Genomic DNA, 27,951 nt, shown 5'->3' on the forward strand with positions numbered 1-27,951 from the left:
CGAGCACATACTCAGCGAACACTGGAATAAGGAGCAACACACCAACAAGAGCTTCCAAAGGGCAATGAAGAGTTATTTATAAATCTCAACTATGTTTGTTATAATTACTTTAAAAACACGAGGCAGGAGTAGCAAAATAGTTGTCAAATGTAATTTTTAAAGGGCAGCAGTACTTGTAAGTAAACAAACCCAATCACGGGGGCCAATCAGTATGTAATCATCCGGTTTCCAATGTCACTAAGAGCATCTCGGAGAAACCCGCTAGACAATGGTAATGTAGCATGTTTCTACCACTTGCAATGGCCGTTTTATCTTTGGTTAGAGTGGAGAATTTTCCGTCTTTGGTTCGAGTAGAAGGAATGCCAAGTGTCACTCTTCACTGATCAGAACAATCATGTGCATGGCTTACTTTTAATTTTTTATTATAAAAAACACATACAAGAATTTTAAGAAATGATGAATATAAGACAAATCAGAACCACGGTGAGTTATTAAACCCATTTTCTATGTACAAATACTAAAATTCCGAAAGTGGAATATCATCAAATGTGAAGCACATCATAGCACGGTCCATATATACACGGCACACACAGAGACCTGCCTGTGCGTCTCTGAATCGTCTATGTACAGGTCGCTGACACAAAGCCTGCAAGTGAACGTCTACTCCTCAGCCCTCCTCGTCCTGATACAGTGACAGTTTGAAGGGCCTGCAGAGATAGGAAGATGATGCACTAGAGCGGGTCTCTAAGGTTCTCTTGGGTTCTCCTCTGATCAGTCGCGCACTATACCTTGAGAAACAATTTGAAGCCCATTTCCAGCTGAGACAGCCGAAGAGTCTTCTAGCTCTTTCTCAGCCAGCTTATTTTTCCCTAGTCAGTCATTTCAGCGCAAAGTTCAAAATTAGCCTAGGAACCAAATCAATGCTTTTATATTAAATTCATTATAAAATGCCACTCAATTTTAAAAAGCGACTAAAGGACACTTTCTGCAGCAAAAAAGGGCTAAGTTCAAGTTTTTGTTGTTTGACCAAGACACAATAATACAACCCACATGTCATGGAATCACAACAGCCTTAAGTGAAATGTATGCGGTTTAGGGAAAGGCAGCCCCGCCACGGCCGGCTTCTGTCTCCTCAGCACGGTGAGGAGAGCCTCTGGGCATTTTCTCTCTTCGATGTCTTTCCTTTTGAAACCTCAGTTTGTGCTCCGCGAGCTGACTCATCTATTTGTACTCGAGATACGTAAAGGCACTTCTCTAGACACCGGGCGCGGGGTGGCTTAGCCGACTTCCTCCGCGCACAGTGAGCTGACTTCCTCCAGGCAGCTGAGCACCGCGGAGGGCACGCTGTGCGCGGTCTCTTGGCGCCAGGCCTCCAGGATCTTGGATATTTCCGCTGGATTGCTGGGACTCAAATCACAGAGCGCGTACACAGCCGCCAGCTGGATGCCCCACGGGATATCTGCAAGGAATTTTCATATCCGTCATTACACAAGAAGATGCTTGTGATTCAAAATGTTCATGCTGTCTTCCACTGAATCACCATTCACATACGGGATACCCGCTGCCGGCATGAAAACTATGGAAGGAAAGTCCTGTAATGAGACAATGGGTGAAGCACACGTGTGCAGATGGGAAGAACAGAAGAGCAGCGAGCAGAAGGGCCCCGGTGCGGGCCCGGCCCCCAGCCCTGGCAGAGCCAGCACAGGCCACGCGGCCAAAAAGCTCCCAGCCTCGTGTGACCCACGCCAACGCTTCCCGGAGCAGCTCTGGAAGGATCACACTCCATTCCAGAGTCTCCATAAAACGTGGATCCCAAAGCATTTGGCCAAGTGGTGAGCCCACGGGCTATCCAGTGGGAGTTTTACCCGTGGCTCTGAACACGAGGAACGCAGCCCTGGGGGAGCTTAGCCCGCCCCGCCCCGCCCCGCACACCGCAGTGCACCACCGGAGCAGCAGCCGGGGCCGCCGGGCCGCAGCCAGGCCCGAGACCCCGCCGTGAGGGCCTTCTCATTTCGCAGAAGGCTTTTCAGAAGTTATCTAACTAAAAACAGCTAACTTTTAGTTAAATTGTAATCGAAACCACACAGCAGCTCCCACGCGGGGCGCGCAGGCCGAGCGGCCTCGAGCCGATCCCCGCAAGCGCGCGGCAGTGAGGGGGGCACCGAGCACCGCGCGCGGAAAGACGCAGATGCGGTGTAACGGGAGGAACGCAAGGGACTCAAAACCCACTTCCGTCAACCAAGGTTTTACCTTCGTCCCGGGCGTGCTGGATGAACATGCCGATAACGGAGCTGATGTTCTTCACAGCGGACGGGAAGCCCTCCTTCAAGCCCAGCTGGCCTAGGCGACCTGAGGACACAAGGAAACCAAAACGCGAGCCACCTTCAGTGAAGTGTGAACTTCTCGTAAAGCTCTAAAATTCTGCTTTCCTTCCTGTAACCCCGTGTACGTGAAGGATCCTGAAGTTCAAATGGGAACATGTTTCTTACATGAAAACAGGTTAAAACGTGAGGCCCCGGGACCCCACGGAGCGCCATGTATCTTACTGGGGGCGGTGGGGACCGAGGCGACCAGCCACCCCTGCTCTCACTCACACGCAGGACACGACAGCACCTGGCTGTCTCAGCCAAGGGGTCACAAGGAGTGGAACTCAGGGGAAAGACGGGCCGCCGCGGGCTCACTGGGCAACGGCGGACTTCTGTGAAGTTCCAGGAAGCCCCGCACAGCTGCCCGGCAGGCCTGGCTCGGGTCCGACCCACAGCCGTTCTGGGCCAGCCGAGAAGCACAGCGGCACCGGAGTGTGGCTCGCAGACCCCCAGGGTCCTCAGGGTCAGAACAATTGTCCCACCGCTTGCACTCAGGAGCGACCTGCCTTCTTCCCAGGGCTCAGCCCAGACGGACGGCACGAAAGCCGGGGCCCCAGGACCTGGGAGCTGCTGGAACGGGGAGGGGACCAGGACGCTCCCCCGTGCAACACCCACATCTCCCTGAAAGAATGACTGACTGACTACAGCTCTTCAGACCAAGATAGACACTTTCTCAAAAACGAATAAAGTGAACCTAGTCACTGCAAGGAAATTTATCGCTGTTGTCCAAGATAAAATGTGAGCTCTTCAGCAAAACCAGAATTTTGGAAAACCTTCCATCAGCCACCCAGAGCTTGACAGCTTCAAAAATCCGATGAGATCAGTGACGACATTCATGCCTGTTTTCTCGATACTGCTGATATCCGGAAGACCTGTGCAAGTCAGAATTTTCCAAGTGCGCGGAGCAAGTCACAGAATCACGACTGGGCAGAAGGCCACCTCCACGCGCTGCGAGAGCCCCAGGCCGCTCAGCAGAAGACTCCCTGGGGAGGTTCAGACTTCAAGCCGCAGCCAGCCTTCCGGGAGGTCCCCCTTGTGGAAGCTCAACACAGTGTCGAAGAACATCCACGATGCTCTGAAGAGGCTATTACAATACTCCTCTCCCTTTATCAGCTCCACACAAAACTGGATTTTCTTCACACACTTCAACCAAAACAACGTACTGCAAGAGCCTGAGTGCAGAGCAGAGAGGCCCCCGAACCAGACAGCGAAGAGGTCTGCGACAGGATAAATGCCGTCCTCCTCACCGTTGCTGTCGCTGGGCAAATCCTGCCCACGGAGAATGTCGTCTATGTGAACAATGGTTTATCGTTATTAATGTTAAATGAATAGCTACATGTTATTTTCACTCCTGAACATGTTAGCACCTGGTAGGTACGACCTGGAGTGACAGAAGCTCTGGGGTTTCTCACTGGGGGCAGCGAACACCAACTGAAGGCTAACGCAAACAAGAGGAGGCCACACAGCTAGTTCCCACTCACCCGGTCCTTCCTTCATTCCCAGGATCCGGGGACTCGAGCTTGCTTCAAAGCAGAGGCCCCATTCTCGGTCTCACGGGGAGAGGACTCTGGAACACACCCGGACGCGCTCTTACCACCTTTTTCCTGGGTTCTTACGACAGGACCCCGCGATCTCACAGTTCTGTATCCATGTTTTCTCAGTACCACACGCATTCTCGGTCTGCACGTGAGCCCAGGCCCTCAGCTGCATCTCTTTCTCTAATATGGAGAACAGGCCGAGGGCACTACACAAACCTTTATTACTTACTATCCCCGAGAAAAACCAACTTAGTGCTGGTTACATGCACCCTAAATGCCATGATATGAGCAAACGCTCCATAAATTCCTACTGATGGATGAATGCCTGGAAAATTTCAAATCCAGGATGAAACTATAAATATCTGGATAATTTCTGGTAAATCTTCCACTGAGGCTGAAAAGTATTGTACTTCAGGGATCAGGAACTTCACTTACTGATCACTCAATAGCAGATAATTATCTGCTTCCAATCGGATCAGACTGGTAATGGTATGTCCCCAGATCTGTCCTGCAAGACAATCTACCGGGGTGTTCAACCCGTTAGCGGCAGCAGAGATAGGAACGGGCGTGTGCCAAACACAGATGTGGGCTCATCCGGCCATAGGATGTGAGTGTAATCGCAGGTAATAGAGAACCCTATGAAAATGGCTTCCGTTCTTTCAATTAAAAATGCTTAATGAATTGGATTTTGTAAGTGATTTAAATTAACGGAGCTATCAGGGTTATAGTAAGAGGAAGTCATAACTCAGAGGTAGGTGGCTTAGGGGAAAAAACTTACATCCACGATGACAAAGATGATGGACAAATTCGCTCACTACATGGGAAGAAAAGTCTCCTACAGAAGGAATGTGAGGCCAGGGTGGCCCAGCCACATTAAAACACCAGTAAGAGACGTGGACTTAACCTCCAAGTCTACGGACTGCCCAGCACCCAGGGAAGCGTGAGGAGGGCAGCTGGGGGCCAGCCGGGAAGGTGCCTGTGTAGCCACCAGGGTTTTCATTCAGGAGTGCAGATACAGACATCCCGAGGGAAAAGTGCGCTGAGATAATTTCAAAGAAAAGGGAACAAACCCGAGAAGAGACAGGGTACAAATCAACAATGGTTACTTCAGCTGGCCCCACAAAAAACTGCTGTGGGAAATGGCGTTCTCCTAGCTTCTAGGATCCAGTCAATACCAGACGGACCAGGGTTAGTTCACGAGCTCTCTGGGGGCAGAAAAGGTACCACGTAGCCCTGCACTCAACGTGATCCAGCAGCATGCGAACCGTGGTCCCCGCTCTGCCACCTCCCCCTATGTGGCCCCAGAAACAAGGGCTGAGCCTTTCCAAGCTCATGTCTGCCCTGACGGAGGTAGGTTCTTCCACTTCTCATGGCCCCCTGAACCCACAGCAATGCACTCTACAAAATGCGCTGACACGTCATCGTTGAAGATGTCAGACCCCGATCTCACAATCCTACACTCGCCAAGAGCAATCTTCACACCCCTATCCAGCACCAGACAACACAGAACTGCTCTGACAGAAAGCATTTTATCTTTTATTTCCCATGGAGTGAAAATCCAGTTAGGGTTTTGCAAATCTAGAAATAAAAATAAACATAACTCCTTTATTTTATGAATGATTAGTGATTTTGGTCATTATTAAATCACAACCCAGCAAGTAAATTACTTGCTAAATTCTTCAGTGTCAGCTTCAGAAACCGCAGGAAGTTCTCCAACGGACTACCTTCTTAGAAACAGTTCCACCTCCCAAGTCTGACAGGGGTGCAGACGGGCCCACGCACATCTGACCTTGACATGACTCCTCAGAACTCTGCCAGCAGGCCTCGCCTGTCTCTGCCCCCACCCTCGCCATCCACCCGCACCCCGCCCCGTCGCCCAGGAGTATCGCTTCGGTGGACAGCCAGCCAGAGCGGGCAAAGCTGAGCCGCCACTGGCCAGCCCCAGCCCGCGGAACCATGGCCAGCCCGGCCGTCCCAGCGGCCCTCTCCTGTCTACGGAACTAAGGAGGCTCCCAGGCCGCCTCTGCTCTCACTTTCACCATCGCCACCTCCGAGCTATTCACCCTCTGGGTCACATTCGGTATTTATATGTCGACATTTTATCCCACAATACTGGTAACTATGTATTGTCAATTATTCCCGTCATAGACGACCATGTGTGACTTTAATGATGTCAGTATCCACATACGCATCTTCTGAAAAGCTTTTCAGGCAATTGGACATCCAGCCAAACGTGGAAGACTCCTGAAAGCCCAGTGTAGGGGAGATTCATGCATGAGGCGGACGCTCTGCCACGGACGCCAAGGGACTGTGCGGAAGTCACCAGAAGTGACCCGCTCTCCCACACCCGTCCCCTCTCCTGTTAACGGCCAACACGTATGTGTATGTAAACAAACAAATCTGTAAACAACAGCAAAAATCACACCGTATTTCCTAAGTGTGACTTCAAAAAGTTTATCATGTTCTTTTCAAGATTCCAAAGATACTTTATCTAGATCAATAGATCTATTTAAGGATTTAACAACATCTCTCAATTTTTAAAATTTTCAAATAGGTTCTACAATTTAAAATGTCATTTCCAAGTGTGAACACTTTTCTTGACTCCTGGAGAGAAGAAGCTACTGAAAGCAGAGCGAGATGTGCAGAGGCCGGTGCCCTGCTGAGAGCGTGTCCCCAGCCCCGCTCCCTGCGTACTGCTGCCGGGGAGGGCTGAAATGGTTTCTCAGGGCTTCCGGAAATAAGGGACTCTGCAAACTGTGTTTTGAGACAGTCCCCCCAGGGAGCAGCTCATCCACTTCCACACCTCAAGCTGTCTTTGGAGGCGTCTCTTCGAATTCCCCTACCGCCTCCAGCAATCACTTGGCCCACAGGCTCTCTTTCTGGTAACTTCCCCCTAGGTGTACTTCTGGCTCTATCCAGTGGAAGGAGAGGTCTTCCCTAAGAGCAGGCTGCTGCTTGGACCATTTTGCACATTCACTTAGCACCATGTGCTTCAGAGCAGCAATGCCGGTTTCCTGGAACGGCAACCTAACTAGCTGCTAGACACATGTCACAGACGATCTAGTTATGGGACTTACTTAGGTAACTTAAATATTCGCAAACCTTACTTCAAGTGGTACTATCTTGAAGCTCTAACTAACTAAACTCCAAAGATCCTTAAAAGTCATGGTGAGTATGTTCTAGGATCCGAGAGGCTACAACACTGGTTATCAGATGAGCCTTGATGGTGTGGCTCAGGGGGCAAGACTATGTGCTAGAGATGGAGAAGTCCATTCAAAGTAAGAAGAGCCTTCCCAAAATTAACCGATCTCATCAGTGATAACTCTGCACGGTCTGGAGAGCAACTCGTCAAAGATGATGCAAGGAGGAAAAAATAAGTAAAAATAAAAAATAAAAAAGGATGGGCGACAGGGAGCAGAACCAAAAACCCCAGAGATCCTGCTTACGCAAGACAGAAGAGCATCTATGTCCCATTTAAAATCTGTTTAAGCAACATTTTAATTTCTGTATATGGGCTTGGAGGAGAACAAGGCTAGTAGTCCCTGGTCATGGAGTTGCATGATGTGGCCCTTCCACGGGCCAGCAGAGAAGAACGTGGTACACGAGCAGGACACAGCATATTACAGACACCGAACGAGTCCCGAGCATCACAGGCTGCAATTCCATGGGCTGGTGGGCACGTGGGCATGTGCGTGTCCCAGCAGGAACCAAGCAGCACACGTTCAACAATACTGGTAACTATGTATTGTCAATTATTCCTGTAATATATGACTACGTATGACTTTAATGATGTCGGTATCCACACACGCATCTTCTAAAAAGCTTTTCAGGCAACTGGACATCCAGCCAAATGTGGAAGAACATGTCCAGTGGACCGCGTGAAGACCTCATCTCTGACAAAGTCAGAGAAAACACTGATTTATAAAGAAAGGGTCTGAGCGAGGAGAAGGAAGTGAGGATGCCTGTGATACGGTGGTGGCAGAAATCCGTCACTACGGGAGGTTTTGGTCAGCAAGCATTATTACACTTCTTCTCCCACATATAATATGTGATCAGTAACAATAAAACGTTTTATTAAAACAGACAACTCACCGATCAGCCTCAGTATCGACGCTATAATAATATCAGGAGTATATGCAATGTTCGCATGTCCTTTTCTGTATTTTATCCACTTATCCATTACAGGCCACAGCTCTTTACTAAAAAAACAACAGAATATATATATACATACACATGCATATACATACACGAATGTGGAAAGCTTGCAGGCTCACCGTCACTCAAAGATCAACAACTTCAAAATGGTCCATAAGAAACAGACAATTGATAAAGAAGGACTTTTCTTCTTAATTTACTTATTTTAAAGTAGGCTCCATGCCCAACGTGGGGCATGATTAGGAGTCATCCAGTCAATACCAGATGGGCCAGGGGTAGTTCACGAGCTCTCTGGGGACAGAAAAGGTACCATGTAGCCCTGCACTCAACGTGATCCAGCAGCATGCGAACCGTGGTCCCCGCTCTGCCACCTCCCCATGTGAGATCAGGAGTCACATGCTCTACTACGCCAGTCAGGCACCCCAGAACAAGGTCTTCTGCAGACGTGACCTTTTAGGTTAAAAAGAGACCAGACACCGGAAGCTCACCAGTCTCCAACCATTCAGATACTTGGGTCCACACTGCCTTAAAAGAAGCTGCAAGTACCTACAGGCTTGGACCTTTATTCTGCTTCCACCCCTTCGACAAGGCTTTGAAGAGGGACGCTAGACAATGTCCCCAAGTCACAGAATTGGAAGAGGTGGGAGTCTGGATTTTCACTGGGGACATTCCAGACGTGCATGTGGCACCTGAGTTCTAGAAGCCTCTGCCATGTCCTCAGGGGAGCGTGGAGCTCGGAGGCAACAATCAAACCACACCTTACAAACTCTCTACTGACTGAAGGCAGTGCCAGCTCCTCTTTGCTCTCCCTTCCTTCCAAAGTGTATTTACTTCTTATATAGTATTCATAGTATTAAAAAGTTAAATGCCAACACACAGAAAAAAAGGCAAATTAAAAGCACCTCAAATTAAGATATTTTCAGATAACATTACTCAACTAATTCTGGACTTTTCTTTCCCTGTACTTCTCTAGGCGCACAAGTTTAAATCCAGGGAAGGTGACCACAGCACTCGGGGCTCCGGGTGTGGCACTGGCTCAGGCACAGATTCCACTCTTCAACACTCTGTCCTCGCCCCCAGCAGGGGTGCCCAGAACCACCTGTGGTGGACTTACCTGTCACCCTGCCTGCTGGGCTCCTCTGAGTCAGGAGACGAGGCCCACAGGAGGCACTCACATCTTTATACAGACAGTGCTGACATGCCACACCGTCACTCCCTTGGCCAGCAAAGCATGGGAGCTACTTCCATGTCAGTATCTAAACATCCACTTACAGCGATTACTTTACTGTGGCAGTACCATAAGTCAATTCCCTATCATTTGACATTTAGACACATAATCTGTCTCTAGTGTTAAGGAGGAACAGTTCTCCACAGAACACATTCAAGTACCTCCAGGATACGGACTGTTAATCCTTTGCGAATCCTCTTAAATTCCAGACTCCTTTAAATCAGTCTTTCTCAATCAGGCTTCCAAGAAAATTAAGATCTATGGAAAAATCACCTGAATGACGATTTTCTCCGCTCTCCCACCTCCTGTTCTTCCAGAGATAGTATATGGCTAGTGCCAGAATTCTCCATGCACAGAGAAGAGCGGATTCATGACATAAAACAGATGCCTGAGACTGAGCTCCCTCCTGAAAGCCAGGTGAGAAGAGCTGCCCACACGGCATTCTGCCTGTGTCTGTTCACATGGGCTTCCCAAGTATCTGAATGTTAAGATTTGATCATGGCACTTTCCCCTACACCAGTCATGGAGGGCTGCCTTTCTGGGCACTGCTCTATGAGCTGGGGATGTTCCAGTGAACCCAAACCCCTCCTTCACAGGGGTCACCGCTCCTTGGGAGAGAGAAAGTAGTAACAGAATATAAGGAAAGTAAGTTACAGCCACCACAAAAACAAAGCAAGGGGATGTAACAATAATACATGTCTTTTAACGAGAGTTTTACCAATTTTTACCCAAATCGAATGTTGCTTGTAAAATGTTTCCCCAACCTTCAAGAGCAAAACCAATTCAAACCACAATTCAGCAACCATGTGACAGCCTACCTTCCAATTCAAGAACCCAACTTTGAGTTAGCACAACAGCCTTGTACCTTATAATGTTATCATGTGTCCAAATCCACTTCTGATGGCAGCAGAGCAGGTCGATAGCAAATATGTACTCCCAAGTGTTATCACTTAAGTCTTCCCCAAATTTTTCACTGGACTGAAACTCCGTTTTTGGACACAACTGTATGGTCAACAGCAGCTTAGAAACCATGAAACCCACATCCACAGGAGCATTCTAGCAAATGCAAAAGAAAAAAGAAAATTTCGAGGTTCAAATATAACACATCTTATGTTAGTCATCTCGTAAGGAAGAACGTAATAAGCATTAGATGAATAATCATTTAAGATAAGAAAACTCCAGGCAGGGGGCACCTGGGTGGCTCAGTTGGTTACGCATGCCAACTCTCGGTTTTGGCTCTGGTCATGAACTCAAGGTCCTGAGGTCGAACCTCGGGGCTCCATGTTCCAGACTCTCCCTCTGGCTCTGCCCCAGGGAAGAGGCTTACTCACTTGTGCTTTCTAAAATAAATCAATAAAATATTAAAAAAAAAAAAAAAAGCCTCCAGGCAGAAAGCAGAATCTAATCAGGCAGAAAGGAGATAAGCTGCAATACAGATAGAAATGCAAATTTGTTTTACCTCAAATCAGTGAAGAAAAGTTGTAACTTTTTTAAACTTTGAAAAAGTTCTTCCAGTTCTATCATCCTCTGACCCTCAGTATCAGTCTTTTTACAAAAATTCATAAACTCGAGTCGGCCAGCACCAGACTCCTCACCCGGCATCTTTCACACCTGTGCACATTTGATGCTCTACGTCCCGGGAGCCCGAACAGTCGCTCCTGTAGCTGGATGTTATCCTTTATGTGAGGGACCAGTCTGCTTACGCACTCACCCCCACAGACATCCACACTATCCAGCCCACGTTACCCGTGAAATGCTATGAGCGTGCATATAACCTGTCTTTATGTGGACATTAATTTGACATCTCTTGAACAAATACCTAGCAATGGATTTGTAATTTTTTTCCTTTCTTATGCCTTTTTTTACTGGGTTCTGTTACTAAAAATAAACAGGGGGTGCCTGGGTGACTCAGTCAGTTAAATGTCTGATTCTTGATCTCAGTTCAGGTCTTGATCTCAGGGTCATAAGTTCAAGCCCTGTGTTGGGCTCCACAATGGGCGCGGAGTCTACATTAAAAAAAATAATTCAATAAGTAAAAAATAAAAAACTTGCAAAACATACTAGCAAAAGACTGGAATTACTTGGTTCTTCAGAAAACTAGCCAAAATTCAGTGGAATCTACACATGCTTTTTATACAGTAAACTATACATCAACATTTCCACTTCTTTTGTGACAACTGAAAACAACTGATTTATCAAGCGTTCCACCTCTAAAACCAAGTTTGGTCATTTTTATTTTGCTAAGAAAGCATCCTCAGCTTCCGGCCTGTCACTACAAAGCTGCAGGTGGTGGGCTTCTCAACCTCTCTCCCACATCTGGAGTCTGTTTTCTTTTTTTTTAAAGATTTTATTTGTTTATTTGACAGACAGAGATCACAAGTAGACAGAGAGGCAGGCAGAGAGAGAGAGAGGGAAGCAGGCTCCCTGCTGAGCAGAGAGCCCGATGCGGGGCTCGATCCCAGGACCCTGAGATCATGACCTGAGCCGAAGGCAGCGGCTTAACCCACTGAGCCACCCAGGCGCCCCTGGAGTCTGTTTTCTTTCTCATTTTTGAAATCCTCAATATTTTCTATTTTCTCTTTTTTCATTAATCTGATCTGGGAGCTCTATATTTTGCTACTATTTCTTAAAGGCAATGAGTTCTTTTTCTACGTGTTTTTTCCTTCTCTGTTTCATTACTATTACCTTTTAAACTCTATTCCCTTTTTTCTAGATCCCTTCTAGGATCTCAGATATTTAATTTCTAAGATGACAATCAGCCATTCTATTATCTAGTCTTAAAACATTTAAACTACCTTAATGAGTGTAAGTTTTACAAAAACTAGAACTCTTTGGTATGGGACGTTCTCCTTCTCAATCAATGACTTTACAACATTCGTCTTACTTTTGAGCTCCCGTTTATTCCCAGGTTGTCCAGGACCACGTATGCCAACTTTCAAGTAGTGTTTATGGAATCTCTGAATTACTTATAGAGGATTTCATGGAATTACTACCAAAGAACTTTGTGTATGGAATCTTTACTTTTTAGGAATTAAAGTTTTTATGTGGCCAAATTCATCACTGGTTTTATAGATGTGCCACAGACATGCAAAGAAATACATATTCTTTCAAGTTTACTTGTTATATTATTGAATTCCACTGTTCTACTCATTTTTGTCTATCTGATCTGCTGAATTCTGTGAGAGAAAATCTGGAAGTCTTATAATGGTATTTTTATCTCAAGTATTACTCACTTTTTATACCTTTGATTTTATATTTTTATTTGATATGATATAGAACAAACACATTTAGTGAAATTCTATTTTCTTTATAATGTCTTTGATCATCAAACTACCACGTCTGGTTTCACCCCGACCAGGCCACCAGGAGGCGCCAGTGTACAAGCAGGAGGACCAAGCAGGGGCTACTGGCCGGCAGGAATCTGGGAGGACGCGGCATGACTGAGGCAGGTCAACGGCATGAGGTGGAAGGGCTCTTCTGACTAAGCTGCCGACCTGAGTCCGATGGGGTCTCCCAAGATGACACTCATTTCTCTAGACGAGTTGCTGGAAAGATGATTACAGTCTTGCTTTTTAATGTTTCCTTAACTTCTGTTTACCAATATTCCTTTCCTCTATTTCTTACAAGAAAATAGAAGTCGGGGCACCTGGGTGGTTCAACCAGTTGGGTGTTGGGACTCTTGATTTCAGCTCAGGTTAGGATCTTCGGGTTGTGAGCCTGAGCCCGGCATCAGGCTCTCTGCTCAGCACGGAGTAGGGCTGGGATGCTCTCTCTCCCTCTCTCCTGTGTCCCTCCCATGCTCTAGCTCTCTCTTTAAAAAAAGAGAAAAATTCTCTCTCCCCTTCCCTCTGCCCCCACTCATGCTCTTTTAAAAAAAAAAAAAAAACCTAATGAATATTAATATCAAAATGCACAAAAACGGAAAGCAAAATGACATATAAAACTGCACCACACACATAAGCCAGGATAACTTTAAGAGGAAATTAATACACGGTCATTTAAAAACAAACCAAGGTTGGGACTCCAGGGTGGCTCAATTAAGTGTCCAACCCTTGATTTAGGCTCAGGTCATGATCTCAGTTTCATGAGCTCAAGCCCTGAATTAGGCTCTCTGCTCAGCATGGAATCTGCTTGGGATTTTCTCTCTCCCTCTCCCCTGTGCCCCTCCTGCACTCTCTCTCTCTCTCTCTCTTTCTCTTAAAAACAAAACAACAACAACAACAACAAAAAAACAAAAAACAGAGAGAGAGAGATTCTCTCCCTCTGCCACTCCTCCCACACACACGTGCACACTTTCTCTAAATAAATAAAAAATAAAAAACAAAGATCAACCTCTCACTGAATTTCACATTGCTTCTTAGAGTTTACCACTGTCAATTCAGCCTCCAGAGATTCTCACTAGACCACAGCTGTAACATAGAAGAACACTAATCTAGATGGTATATTAGCACTCAGTTACCAAAGAAAACCAAAAAAAGAGGAAAAGAACACGTAAGAACTAAGTATTTAAATAAAAATTCCATCAATCAAAAAGAAAAACACAATATTTAGATTTTAAAAAGTCAAGACAGGAATGAGTTGCAATGCCAGTTTTCAGCTCTCCAAGTGCCCACTACAGAAGGCAATGCTATGCAGCTCCTATGAACCACCCCCTACATACACATTCTACATGATCATCAGTCATAAATTAGTGAACGAAAAGAAAATTTTTGGTAAATTACCAAAACACCTACAGCTCCAATCCTTCCCCAAGTGCCTCATGCGCATTTCCTGAACTAAATGCATAAGCTTAGGCTAAAATGGTATTTTAAAGGATTCAACAGGAAGAGTCCTGTCCCTGAAATGCCTATGAACTAATTCAACACGGAACACAAAACTGAGTAAGGACATTCATATGAGATCTACAAGTGAGGTCTGACAATTGAGAAATAAAAACAAACCTTACCTTTTCCCAGTTGAGAAAGGCTCTCAAACAGTTCCGGACCTCTCCTTTAGCACGTTGCCTGGCAACCAACTGCATCGCCTTATTAATCACCGATTGGGAAATAAATATATCATGCCACATATTTGCAATGAACAAAGTCAGTTTCTCTGACTCTGGAAAATCTATGAGGAAAAAACAAAACAAAACAAAAAAACCTTTATGTCTAATCAAGTGAATAAATTACAAGCTAAGAACCAATTTTAAGAATTTCACTTGTGCCTTGCAGGGTCTCCTACCACTGAAGGCGGGTGCCCGAGGAGGCCCTGCTTTGTGCAAATCTGCTTGTCTCTCCCCCAACCCTTTCCCTTTGGCAAACCTTCCTTATCTAGATTTGAAACAGAATACCTGGACAATATACAGCACTTTCTTATGAAAAGAGCCATCAAATCCAAACACGAAGCAAAGGCAAGCCTCTCTCTTCAGACTTCTGAAACCCTAGAACCTCCCCATTTCAGAAGTGTCATTTCAGGCTATTTCTTATGCACTGGGAAGACAGAACTCACCTGTGCAACACATAAAAGGCTTTTGATATGTAGATGTTTTTATCCGTCACGGATGAAAGTCTTCTACTGTGAATGCTCTCCCACAGTTGGCTCTGTTTCATCAACCTAACCCACGTGCCGCTCACACACAATGAAATACACTCTTAAGCACCGTCTGATGGATTCTGATGAGTGAACGTGTACGTATAACCCCCACCACAACCAACACACAGAACATTTCCCCCTCCCCAAAGCCACGGCCTGCACCCTTCCGGTGCCTCCCTTGGCCCCCGACACAGACGACCCCGACCCGCTCACCGACACTGCAGGTTGGCTCTTTCCGCTGCTGTCCGTCGGCGCGCTCGGACAGCACGACTCTTTTCTGCCCGGCTCCCTGACTCAGCAGAATGCTTCCGCGACCCACGGTGCTGCCACCACGTCAGCAGCCCCTCCCTTGGTGTGGCCACGCCGTACTGAGCTGCTTGAGACCACACACCCGTCCCTCCTTCAGCCAACAGACGTCCGCGTCCGGCTCCGGGCGGCTGCCCGGGAAGGTCTGCGGGGGCGTGAGCACCCGTCTAGGGGAGGCATGGCTCCACGTCTGCTAGCTAAGGACGTGCGAGTGCGATTTCTGGGTCATACGACCAACGAAGATTTTGATCTTGTAAGAAAGCGTCCGTGTTTTGCAACTTGGTTGAACCAGTGGACACAGATTGTTACCGTTTGGCAGGAAGCCACATCTTGCGTTTCCAGAGCAAGTAACCAAAGCAGACGCTCACAGTCTATTCTGACCTGCTGTTTCGGAGACGGAAAATCCACCCCAGGACCCCTCTCCACATGCGGTGCCATCTGCCTGGCATCTTCTCCCTCGTTTGTTGGTTTGTTTTTTTTAAGATTTTATTTATTTGACAGAGAGACACAGCCAGAGAGGGAACACAAGCAGCGGGAGAGGGAGAGGGAGAAGCAGGCTTCCCACCGAGCAGGGAGCCCGATTCGGGGCTTGATCCCAGGACCCTGGGGTCATGACCTGAGCCGAAGGCAGACGTTTAACCCACTGAGGCCCTCAGGCGCCCCCTCCCTCACATTTCTTACAGGCCCTCGCTGGTGTCTTCACACCTCCAGTTCGGAAGCCGCTCTGACAAGGAGAGCTTCTGTGACCCCTCAGTCTCACAAATCCCCCTCCACGGCACAGCCCCTCAAGCAACAGATCCTCCATGGCTGCGTACAATGCATCCTTGAGGGGTAGGGGTAAGTAGGGACAAGACACAATCCCTGCCCTGACAGAGCACACAATCTGGTAAGCGGAGACAGCAAACAGAAGGGTTCGGGATACAAGGCAAGGGGGGTAAGCACCGTGAAGAAAAAGCCAGGAGCCTGCAGGAGGAAGGCCATGGGAGTCCCGACAACAGGGGGGGATCGCTTCTGAGGGAGACACCTGCTCCCCACGAGCCTGACGAGAAAGGGCGCTGGCGGTGTTTGACAAGAACAGAACCTTGCGGGGGCCTAGCCGAGTCCACGCTGCTCGCCTCGCTAGTACCCGCCACTGCGGGAGCCCCACATGCGCCGGGGCCACGTGACCAGCCAACACGGGCCTCACCACTCGGGCGTGTCTGCGTCTGGTTCCAGTCCCCGTCCAGGCCCTAACACCCAGCGAGCACACCATGAACTACTGCTGAGTCCACCAACGACTGAGAGAGGAAACAAAGAAAGGAAGAGGGCCACAGACGGCAGCCTCGCTCACAGATGGACACACGCCGGGCACATTCCATTCCCTGCTTCACAAGCCCTGTGAACTCCCTAAGAAGGATGAAAAACCCTGTCGAGCTGAGACTTTCTGATAGGAAACTGAGCTGCATTTGTTTATCATTACTCTGTTTACAAATGTTCCCACTGAGGATGTCCTGTTACAGAGGCTGACTCCTGATCCGCCCCGTTAGTGGGGATGGAAGCAGAGGAAAGGAAAAGGGGCTCAGGAGAGCCCTCCTTCCCCCGCCCTCTGCTCCTCTTCTTGCTCCAGGATCGCTGCACCGTAAGAGAGTTCTGCCTTCTCCAGCTTCCGATGCAGCACTGGGGTATGTCCCTGACTTTACAGTCATTCCCTTACCTCGTGTTGCCAGCATCTGACTCTTCAGTAACTACACCAGGAGGAGACAAACACGCAGCGATGAGAGACCCTGAATTATGTGCCAGTGGACACGTATGTGTTGACAGAAGCACGTGTATGTCATGTCAATTCTCCCACTGAAAACCAGGCAGGGCGTGGGACAGCTCAGGCTCTTCATGGCCTCTGATAAATGCCCAAACATTAACACTATTTTGAAAGATACACCGCAAACACTTAGCTGCAAACACAGATCCAAGCATAACGATGAGGAAAAAAGGCAGAAGTGGGCTTCCAACACAGAAATGTCACTACCTAAACGTACCTTCCTTAAGTAGGCTGTAGCAAAACAAACGAGCTCTTTCCAAGTCCCCAAGTTGCCGACAGATGCCCACATACACTCTGCAGAGGGCGTGAATGTAATTGCGCTCCATGGAGATCTTCTGAATTTTCAGTTCTGAGAGAATAGAGTGCAGCAAGCACTCTGCTAAATGCTAGGTTTGAGAAAAAGAAGAAAAAAGAAAAGGTAATGTACACTTGAATTGCTTCTGTCTACTAAATAGTTAAAGTTACAAAACTGAAATAAGGCCATAAATCAGCCAGCAGAAAAGAGCGGTCACTGTGGCAAACCAACCTGCTTTTACTCAGCCCAGTGACCCACCTCCCGTCCCCCCGCTGGTGTGGGGGGGCAAGAGGTCCAAATCTGCAGGCTGCCTGCAGGGGCCAGGGGCCCTGGCCGAGCACATCCGTCTGCCTGCGGCCGCGCCAACCAAGTGTTCTTCCTTGTTTGGGCTAAAATAATTCAGTGTGTGTGTACTGAACTCACTCTACGTTCTTCGCCCATTCCTGTTTTCTGAATTCTGATGTGCCCTACACATTTTCCCTGTTTAGGTCTTAAAAATACTGGGCAACCATTTTCCTACTTAAGAAGAAGGGCATTAAATAATTTGATCCATTTGTTCATTTGAAAATAAAACTATCTTTTCAAAGTGACATGTATTACTTTCTCTACTTTCTGAAAGTAAGCAATCTACAGAAGACACATCCGTATTGTTCCCACCGTGGCTCTCGGGTGTGCAGGAAACCAACACAGCGCGATCCAGGAGACACTGGGAAGAATCCACACAAGGTGTCGACGTGGAAACTTGGAAAATTGAACCCTAGAGAATTCCTAAGACACCAGTTGTGTGGATCTGCACAGTGTTCCCACTTTAACTGTCCCTATCTTGAAACCAAGATCGGTTTCTGTTTCGTCGGTGACAGATACTAAAGGCGGCACAGGGGAACCCCTTGCTCTCTTTCTGGAAGATGCTCCGACTCAAATGTGTGCGTACCGTTCACAGAAAAGAGAGGCTCCATTACAGGAAAGTAATTTGTTATTTTGGAGCAAATCACTTTGAGCTTTTAATCATGCCAGAATTGATGGGAAATATGCAACTGAAGTCCTGACAATCACTTTTATTTCTTTAAAATTTTAAGGTATTTGATGAATACAAATGATCAGATCCCCAGTGTCTTTTCCCAACTCAAGTACACAAAATGCTGACCAGAAACAAAGTGTAGGTCACAGTGTTTATATGGATATCTATCTCTGAAATCAAGTTTCTGTTCAGGGTCATCTACCACTTTGCTGCGAGCAGAGAGCCTGTCTCTGAGGACATGCAGTTCCTAGCGCGCCTACAGAAGAGCAACCACGTACCTTTTTGGTTGTGCTAAATTCATGAACAACTTCCTTCTCTTGATCTCTCATGACAGGCTTTTTGGAGATATTTCCTACATACACGTGACTTCGAATGACAGGTAGGAGATCAAAAGAAGACTCGGCGATCTTCTTCAGCGCGTCGGCTATGGCTTTGTCATGCGACTCTACGGTTTCTTTTGGGTTTGGAGGCAACTGTGAAACCGCACTGACGGTCAGAGGAGAACTTTCTTCCTCTGCCGCCACAGCTTCAGTTTGAGGGAGGCTCCTCCGGAGGGCCTTGCTGACTCCTTCTGTAGTGGCGCCCCCAGTTTCTGGTTCTGGGGACCCACTGTCCAGCCGCAGTCTTTTGGCACTCCTCAGTGTAGATGCAGACAACGTCCTTTTCCCCCCTACATCCTGGCGAGTCCCCCCGTCTCTGGACTTCTCCTGACTACAGTCGCTCCCTGAGCTGCCCCCTGTCTTAACAAAGGCGGTGGATGTTGAGGTGATTGCCTTGAAGCCTGTGATAGCACTGACAGGCCCCGCTAAGCTCTTACGGTCTGCAGGAGGACCTCGAGTGAGCTGAATGTTCCCTTTGAGAATGTTGAGGGTACGGGCCCTGGCAGACAGCTCTGGGTACATGGTGTCGAGGATTTTAACGGAATTCTCCTGGGGTCCAGCCACAGCTGTGTGGGCCGATGCCAGAGGCGGGAGGCGGCCAGGCACAGGGAGGGCATGCTTTGGGGTGGCAGCACAAAATTGCAAGGGTGAGGACAATATCCTCTCGCCGGCCGGTGCAGCAGATGGGGACGGAGATGTGCACGGGGGAGAGAGGCATCCCGGCTCTTCCGGCAAAGGAGACATCACAGGAGGCACAGGGAGTTCACACAAGGGAGAAATCTGGCCAAGCGGAGAGGTAGGTGAGGAGGGAGAAGAAGTGGCTAGCAGCGGAGAAACTGGCTGCGAAGTCCTTGGAGGTGTAGCGACCAGAGGAGCAAGCAAGGGCGGCAGAGGGGGCCCCACCTCCTGGCGGATTTTACTCAGGGTGTCAGAACAGTCTGTAGGAGTTGATGTGTCAGCATTGGCTAGAATGGTCTGAGTTTGATTTCTCTGAGTTTTTGTGTTCTCTCTTTCCCCTGCAAATGACTGAGAACCTTCATTCTGATTAGTGTCAACTCGGCTTGATGCCAAAGCCTTTGCCGACTTGTTTGATTGATCTTTGTTTGAAATCTTTGATCGATTCTTATTTTTGCTGAACGGCTCTAGTTTCGAGTTAAAGTACGTGTGATCAGATGCAATGGTCTGAGACTCAAAGTTCTGATCATAGATCTCAGAACTAATCCTTACGCTAGGTTTGACAGGCCTGTTACGCAAACGGCTTTTATCAAAGTTGGTGCTCTGGCTACTGCTGGAAATTTCCTCTTGGGCACATGATGGGTTGCTGCCGCACTGGGGCTCTGGAAACGGAGGGCCAGGGTGACCGGTCTCTGGAGACTTCTCCATGGAAGTAAGGGAAATGAAGCCAGCTCCCAGGCCTCCTCCATCTGGGGAAACAGGGGTGTCTTCAGGAGTGTCACACAGTATGACCTGGTCCACATCTGGCATGAGAGCTACCCCATTTATGATGGTCCAGTGGTCCCCCTTTTCAATGACGAGATTTTGATCCTTATTGATGAGCACGTTTATGACTTCGGAGGTCACTGTGGATATCTGGCACTGAAACGTCGTTTCTGCCCCCTCCTCAGCACTGCCTTCTATGGTCCGCCCTGCCACGGAGTCAGAGCGCCGGGGGGAGGGCCCTGCCCCACCGCCCACCGGGCCGCCCACACTGGGAACGCCCTCAGGACTGCCAGGAGGGACGCCGTGACTCGAGGAGCCGCTAGCAGGAGAAGGGCCCTTGCCGGTCGTGCTGGCTACTGGAGGGGATGAACCTGAGGGGTGTGGCGGGAAGCCCCTCGCCCCCTGAGGGGGGTCGTGCTCTCTGCCAGGCTCACGGGTCACGCCACCGTGCGTGTTTGAGAGCACTAAGTCAGCAGCGTCTTTTCTCGGAGAGCTCCCGCAGCCGGCCTGAAGCTCGCGTCCAAACCCGGTGAGCACCGCGGACAGCGCTTCCCAGGAGCGCCGAGCGAGCTGCCCTGTGCTCTTCAGAGGACCGTCCTCCTCCTCCGATTCAATCCACTCTTCGGAGGTTTCAAGGGTCTCTTCCTCACAGAGCTGCTTTCTGTCCTTTCCTCCTGAGAGGTCACCTGGCTTTGAGTCTTTGTTCGTTTCTTTATGCAGGGTTCCTTTGCTAGAACATTCTGAAACAGAGTCCCCTGAACTGTAATCGCGTAACTGACAACTTTCAAGAAACATCACGACCTCTGCTGTAGAGAGCCCGTCCATCTCGGAAAGAGTACTGATGTTGAAGTCCTGCAGCGCGGAGGTCAGACAGCCCACCTCGACGGAAGGCCGGGTCTCAGCTGCGCCAGCACCTGGGGCTCCTAAACCTCTTCTGGAGGTGCGGGCAGCCCCCTGCAGTCTGTCCCCCAGCGCGGCTTCGGGCTCGCTCTCCCACTCGCTGCCGCTGGGCGCCTCGCTCTCCTCCACCTCTGTGTCGCCACCTCCTCCCTCCCGAATGCCCGTGTAACAACACAGAGGCCCGGCGAGAGCACTCGCGGGGGCAGCACACGTCTCTTCATCTCTTCTGAGAATCGCCGACGGGAGAGCCGTCCCTGTGGTGCCTGGACCTTCAGGAGAAGCCCCGCCAGGAGTCTGAGACGGCAGCTCTGGGGACTCCTGCAGGCTCGGGCGGACACGGGGAGAGCCCTCCGGGATGGCTAGAGCCTCGCTACCAGACCTGCCCGTGCCCCCGTAGGGCACTCTGTCAACAGCGAAACTTCTCGACACTGGCACTTCTGGAGCGGGACAGAGTCGGTCCCCATCCAGCCCAGGGGAGTCCAGACTCGAGGCATGAAGGAGCAGACTTTGCTTCGGCACTGCCTCCTGTGCTGAGGCTCCGGTTGTGACACCATGGTTTGGGACAGGGATGTTTTTAGGGGAGAAAGACGGTTTGCTATTTGTGGAACAATGAGAACTTCCGACTGGTGAAGAACCACTTGGAAAACTGAAATTTAATTTTCTCCACGAGGCAGAAACTTGTGGCGAGGTCCCTTCCTTAGCAGCCGCTCCCTGGGCAGCCCACGCCGTGTCCTCGCTTTCTCCGCCACGTCTGGCTGCAGAGGATGTGGGAACAGCCCCAGGACCGGCATGTGCTGCCACAAAGGGAGGCTCAGTCCTCTGCTGCCTCCAGGGTTCCAGTCTAGCGCTCTGCACTCTGTCGGGCCGGGCCTGCTTAGTGATCACGGACACTTGGTTAGGCAACAGTGACGTAGCAACCCTGGGCCCCATGGGGTTGTTTTCTGAGGCAAGTTCAGGCTTCGATGTGGACCGTCTACTTTCTAAGGATGATGCTGCCTGCTGTACCTGATGGTTAGTCTTCTGTTCGGGTTCTGACTTAGCCCTTAGCCTTTCTTCCCCACCTCTCCGTAACACATCACTATGGTGCCACGAAGGGCTTTTAAAAACAAACCCACCCTTGGTCAAGCTACGCTGAGACGCTAGCAATGGTGTAGAATCCGCCCTAGTCAGGGGGAGCTCAGCGCTGGGACCCTGGCTTCTGCACTGTGCCTCTTTCATAGCTTGTATAAATACTGACTGTGCAAGTGAACAGACTTTGGGAATGCCTTTCAAAATGTCTCTGGACTTGACCTCACTGCCGCTCTCATTAAAATGTGATGCTCCCAACTCAGGGCTCAAAGCACACAAGCTCTTCTCCAGATGGTTCTCTCCGGCAGGACACTCTGGGGGCGCAGGCTGCAGATCTAGCACGTTCAAGGTTTCAGCTTGTAGCTTCTCTTCTGAGTGGTGCAGTTCCATCGCGGTAACTTTAGCAGGAATGTGTGGGTCATGAGCGTACTTTAATCCAGAGGAAGATGGGGAGTCACTGCAGACAGACGATGCTCCCGAGGTAGAAGAGGAAGAAAGGCCGGCATCACCACAGAGCCCTGGGGCACCCGCTGCGTCACCTGCATCGTCCTCTGGCTCAGGCGATGCTCCTAAAATGAAGCCTTGAACATCTCGCTTCTTTCCCAATACGCTACACATTCCCTGCAAGTGGTCAGAGATTGACAGACGATCGGATTCAAGAGGGATTTCATTAGTTAATGTCCACTTAGTAAACTGTGATTTGGGGGAGCCTATCATTTTGGATAGTAGGGTTTTTCCTTCGGATTCCATGAATTCACTGAATGGCCTCTTGCCGAGGGGAGAGGAACCCACGTCAGACTTCCGGAGGGCCGCTCCGCTGCCCTGTGCCTGGCTGCCAGACGACATCTCAGCACACACGTTTCTGATGGGTTCATGAAGTGTGCTCTCGGTCTGCACCGACTTATCCACCTCCCTGACCTCTCTCTGTCCTTGTGCCTCATCCGAAACGGTTCTTCTCCCGTCCCTCGCGGACTCACGTGACACCATCCAGTGTTTCTCGCGAGCTACGGGGTACGCAGCTGAAGGCTCTCTCAGCGTTGCTGTGAATGTCCCAAACCCGACAGTTGTCACTTCATTTACTTCCAACGTAGTCAGAGCCTGGGTGGCTTCATGTGATTTGAGCTTTTCCTCCCAGGTACCAACACTTCCTTTACTTTTTCTGGATGAACCAAAATACTGTGATTCAGATGTCTCATCTTCTGAAACAGACTCAGCAGAGTTTCTATGTTGGGACAATTCATTATCACTGGAATCTGTATATTCTCCGAAGTACGTTTCCTTAAAAATGAATGAGTTATTCTTATTAGTTAAATGTTAACTAAAATGACTAAACATACCCAACAATTAAATGCCTTAAAAAGCGATTCTTAAAAAATCCTAATTGGACCGACTGCGTCTAACTATTAATCAAATGCATTCCTGAAGAATCCTTTCAGACACAGCCGAGGAAAGGGGGAGGAAAGGGTAGCCCCATCCGGAAGCTGCCAGCAGGGAGCCGAGCTGCAGTCCGAGCGGCCCCTGCCACCATTCCCGGACCGCCTCCCTGAGCCCCCCGCACTCCCACGGCACGCTCCTCCCACAACCGACAGGGCCAGCGTTAGTCTATCCTCCAAAGGGCCAAACATTCCTACTCTCCGGCTCTTCCTCCCCGTTTCCGGGCACAGAACATGTCCAACTCCAGCTGCACGGCCTTCCACCCCCCGCTTCCAGGTCACTCCTCGGCAGGCGTCCAGCTCCAGCAGAGCGGAACTGGCCACCACTCCGGGGAGCGACCTCCACGTACCTCCTGCAGACGCGTCCTCGTGCCTGGGCTGCATCTGGCTGCTGTTACCAAGTGACCGAGCTCTACCTCTTTCAACAGTATGCACACCGACACTGCTCCTTCCCACTCAGCCCCCACCCCATCTCTGCTCCAGAAACCCCCCACACCCCAGGGCAGCCCCTGCTGTTTTGGCTGAACTGCCCCCGTCGCACGGCGCAGCAGGAGAGCTGGCTCCTCCACCGCCACCAGGCTCGTGGCTCTAAAATCCTAGTGCCCGTGTCCCCTGCAAGCCCCGTGCGCGCCCCGCACCCCCGGCGGACACTGACGCGCGCCCCTCCCCTCCCCGGAGCAGGGCCGCTGCTTTCCTTCCTTCGCTACTTCGCAGCATCCCCGCCTCCTCCACCTCCGCAACCACCACACTAAAAACCTCACCAAATGCTGCTCATCAGCCTCCTAACATTTCTCAAACCAGCCCCACCTCTTGGACCCCAGTGCTGCTGCGGGGATGAGGTGTGGAGAACGCTGGAAGCTGCTGATTCAGGCCGGGATACCCCCCTATGCTCTTACCTCTGTCCAGATTATCCCCACTCCCTACTCCAGCACACAGAGGCTAAACGGAAACTTGCAACTGAACGTCTATCTTTAAATCCACTTCCCAGATCCACCAAGGACTTCCTACTGCCCTCACGATAAAATGGAAAGTCCTAAGGACACAGACGGCCTCTGCTGACCTGGTAAGCGCGAACGTTCTTTGGCACAAGCTCACCTTTGGGCCCATGACCCTGTGAAAGAGGTCCTCCACCTGAAGCACCCCACCCTCTTGAACACTCAGCTGGGTCCCGTCTTCCCGGAGCATCCCTGCCCTCCTTGGCCTCCCTCAGGAGCCTCTCCAGCTGGTGTGCCCCCAGCCCGGCAGTCTCTATCACAGCTGTGCGATCACCTGCTCCCTCCCCTGCCCGACTGCCACACAAGATCCAGCCAAGTGGTAACCACAGACTAAGTCACATCCGTGTTCCCAGGCCAAGCGCGGCCCTGGAACAGAAGAGATGTACACTGCTTCCCGAAGAAAGGGAGTGACTCAAAGCAATGCATTTATCTGCTCCTTAAGCCAAAAAGCATACAAATCTGCTTCATCAAGACTTAACTCCCTAAGAATTTACAATAAACCATTCTGCAAACACATGAAAAGGTGATGAAGTCATCAAACGGAAGCAGGGAATCTGGCAAACAGGTTAATGGGCATGTGTGCTACTTACATGGACTCCCCATCTCTGAAAAGCTCCAGGCCTGCAACCATACCTTAATGCATTCACTGCGCTAGGTTCCAGGCAGCAGAGAGAAGAACAACTAGAACACGGTCCTCCCACAGGGGAATGTGAATTAGGGTGCGGATAAAGACACACAGAACGCAACCTTAAGTGAACATGTCATGGGCTCCACGTTCTTGTAAAGAGCGCGGGCATGCCCTCGTCAATGCGCGCATCTGCCCCAAGCAAATCTGGTTTGAATATCACTGAGCAGCACTCCCTGAACATAGCCAGCGTGCCCGCAGGAGCAGCGCGCCCGCAGGAGAACTCAAATGCCAAGTACAGACTCACAGGCGCCAGTGAAGACGGTAACGTGCTCAGGGGTGGTAGGGACACCAAAGGGGGTGATGGCACCGGAGACAACAGAGGAGGGGGACGTCTGAAGAAGTCAACTGCAGCCTGGAGGTCTTCATCGAAACAGTGATCACGATCAGAGAAGTCAGTACTGTCCTCGTCAGTCCTTGGCATCTCAAGTTCAGGATGCCGGCCCTCGTCAGCTACGTGGTCATTGCAGTGCGCGGCTCCACCATACTCGTGTCTCCCCACATGTCTACATGCAGAGAAGTCGCCCTCTATCTCCATGGACAGTTCTGCCAGGCACGTCTGCACAGCTGCGGCCTGGGGTGGCCTGCCTCCTGCGGGAGGGGGCACACCATCGTCCCTGGACTCTGTGGGCCCGGGGTTTTCTTTGGCAGGTTTCTCTGTGGGAGAAAAAGAGTAAGTATCAAACATATGTAACATTAAGAAAACTTCAAAAATTACCCTAAGTATTCAAAATGCCTGCTTTATTGAAGAAACCCAAAAAAGAAGAACATTTTTCAAAAGACACCCATTCCCTTTCTAGCGAATAATCACTCTGTAAGACCTAAGCACATTCCATGTAGGTACAGTTCCTTGACTATAAGCAGCACAAGGAGAAGGGCGGGGGTGGAGATGATGGCCTGCGGCCCATGGGCCTCAGGGCGCACAGTGGAAAGGCATCACGGTGGCGGGAACGGGCCTCGTCGGCACACTCCCCTTTTCAGTAACTGTCTTTCCACACAACCGGCAGCATTCGGAGACACATCTTTGTGCAGAGAGACTGACAGGGAACACAATTTCCTCTGTCTGCAAAACAATAAAAAATCAGCCAACGATCAAGCCTACCCAATAACCACATTTGTACAAGGCTGTGATGAAGAACCTCAACTAGGTCACATACATACATCGCATTACGGTGCAATGGGAAAGTTACTGTAAAAAGCCAGTGGTTTGGGGGTCTTGATTTTGATGAACTGCCGTGGTGCTAATTATCAGTGAAGATATTTGTGTCCTGGGAAATAGCCACAAATAACCATTTTTCATACTCAAAAGCTGTACATAGGACTCAAGGCTCCCTGGAGAAGTGACTGACTATAGGGCTGGGGAGTGGAAAATACAAACAGGGCCTGAAACAACTTGCAGAGCCAGAAAGAAGTTCTCAAAACAGGCTGGGGTGTGCCTCAAGGGCCCGGGAGCCAACCCAAAAACAGTCCCAACAACCAAAGCTGGAGCAATATGAACGATGAAATAAACCAAAGTTATGAAGTACAGGCAGAGAATAAAGAGTTCCAGTTAATGAACGTAGAAGGAACAGAGAACGACAAAATCACTAGCAGACCAGGCAGTAATGGTAACATGCAGGCTTCATCGGCAGACACTAGACTCAGCGGGCCAGAGCGGGGAGAAAGTGACTGACTGCAGAGCACCCACGTGTCTCTCTCAAGATAATTCACAGTAACTTAACACTCGAGAAGCCTGGCAGACACCACCTTAAACAAGCACGTCCGCTGTCACCCCAAGTCATCCATTCCTCCAATCCCTCGCTGGTACAATGTCCAGAGCAGAGAACAAGGAAACCACTGCAGAGTTCTTGCTGGAAAGACTCAAACTTCACTTAATATGAGAAAACAGCACACGAGACAAAACTGACAGGTTTCCTATGAAATGATGCTTCCTCTCTGAAAGTAGGAAGACAGGAGACAAAGAAACACAGATGAACCGCCAGACCTGGGGGCCGAAAGGCAGAAGGCTGCTAGGTGCAAGGTGGGCTCCGGGGACCAACACGCGCCCACACATCCATGTGAGCTTTCACTGAGCTTAACCATCTTGCACCAAGGGTTAAATTTGGGGGAATCTGGATTTGGAGTCTAAGAGAATTCCCTGCACTATTTTTGCAAACCTTCTCATATAAAAACAAAAAATTACAAAAACAAAAAAAGTATGTTTTAAGACTGAAGATTCCAGGGCGCCTGGGTGGCTCAGTGGGTTAAGCCTCTGCCTTCAGCTCAGATCATGGTCTCAGGGTCCTGGGATCGAGCCCCACACCAGGCTCTCTGCTCAGCAGGGAGCCTGCTTCCCCTCCCTCTGCCTGCATCTCTGCCTACCTGTAGTATCTATCTGTGACAAATAAATAAATAAAATCTTTAAAAAAAAAAAGATTAAATAGGGAGCCCTTTTAATAACATCTTAAACAACATAAAACCAAGTGTTTAGAATAAAACACGGCTACTAGCTGATGAAGCTGACTGAGAAAAGGCCCAGGCTACTTCTGCCCAAGCAGATGAGGACTTGGACCATGATCCTCGGAGGCTGGCTCAGCAGACCCAGGTGCCACCTGCTTGTATCAGCAGGGTCCCCACACAGCGCGTGACAACTGACTGAACAGCGCCCCATCCAACAGGCCTCTCTGCATCTCACAAAACCTCACGGAGTCAAGCACAAAGGAGAATCAGCAACTTGCCTGGTAACACTTTTCTGAGGGAACTCTGCCTTCTGGAGCCTGAGAGAGAAAACTAGGT

General features: G+C 49.5%; 1 protein-coding gene across 1 annotated transcript in view; it reads right to left on the minus strand.

Moving 5' to 3' along the window:
• Window positions 1-397: 397 nt before the first annotated feature.
• ICE1 (interactor of little elongation complex ELL subunit 1) overlaps window positions 398-27,951 on the minus strand; it is a 56,519-nt gene continuing 28,965 nt past the window's right edge. Inside the window, exons 12-19 of the mRNA XM_044234151.1 lie at window positions 25,424-25,833; window positions 18,554-23,341; window positions 17,180-17,348; window positions 14,233-14,393; window positions 10,153-10,343; window positions 7,997-8,103; window positions 2,251-2,349; window positions 398-1,459 (exon numbers count right to left, since the gene is read on the minus strand). Coding sequence (XP_044090086.1) covers window positions 1,278-1,459; window positions 2,251-2,349; window positions 7,997-8,103; window positions 10,153-10,343; window positions 14,233-14,393; window positions 17,180-17,348; window positions 18,554-23,341; window positions 25,424-25,833 — 6,107 coding nt within the window. The 3' untranslated portion in view covers window positions 398-1,277. The remainder of the gene's footprint in view (window positions 1,460-2,250; window positions 2,350-7,996; window positions 8,104-10,152; window positions 10,344-14,232; window positions 14,394-17,179; window positions 17,349-18,553; window positions 23,342-25,423; window positions 25,834-27,951) is intronic.

The sequence above is a fragment of the Neovison vison genome, chromosome 1 (genome assembly GCF_020171115.1).
Source record: "Neovison vison isolate M4711 chromosome 1, ASM_NN_V1, whole genome shotgun sequence".
Classification (NCBI taxonomy): domain Eukaryota; kingdom Metazoa; phylum Chordata; class Mammalia; order Carnivora; family Mustelidae; genus Neogale; species Neogale vison.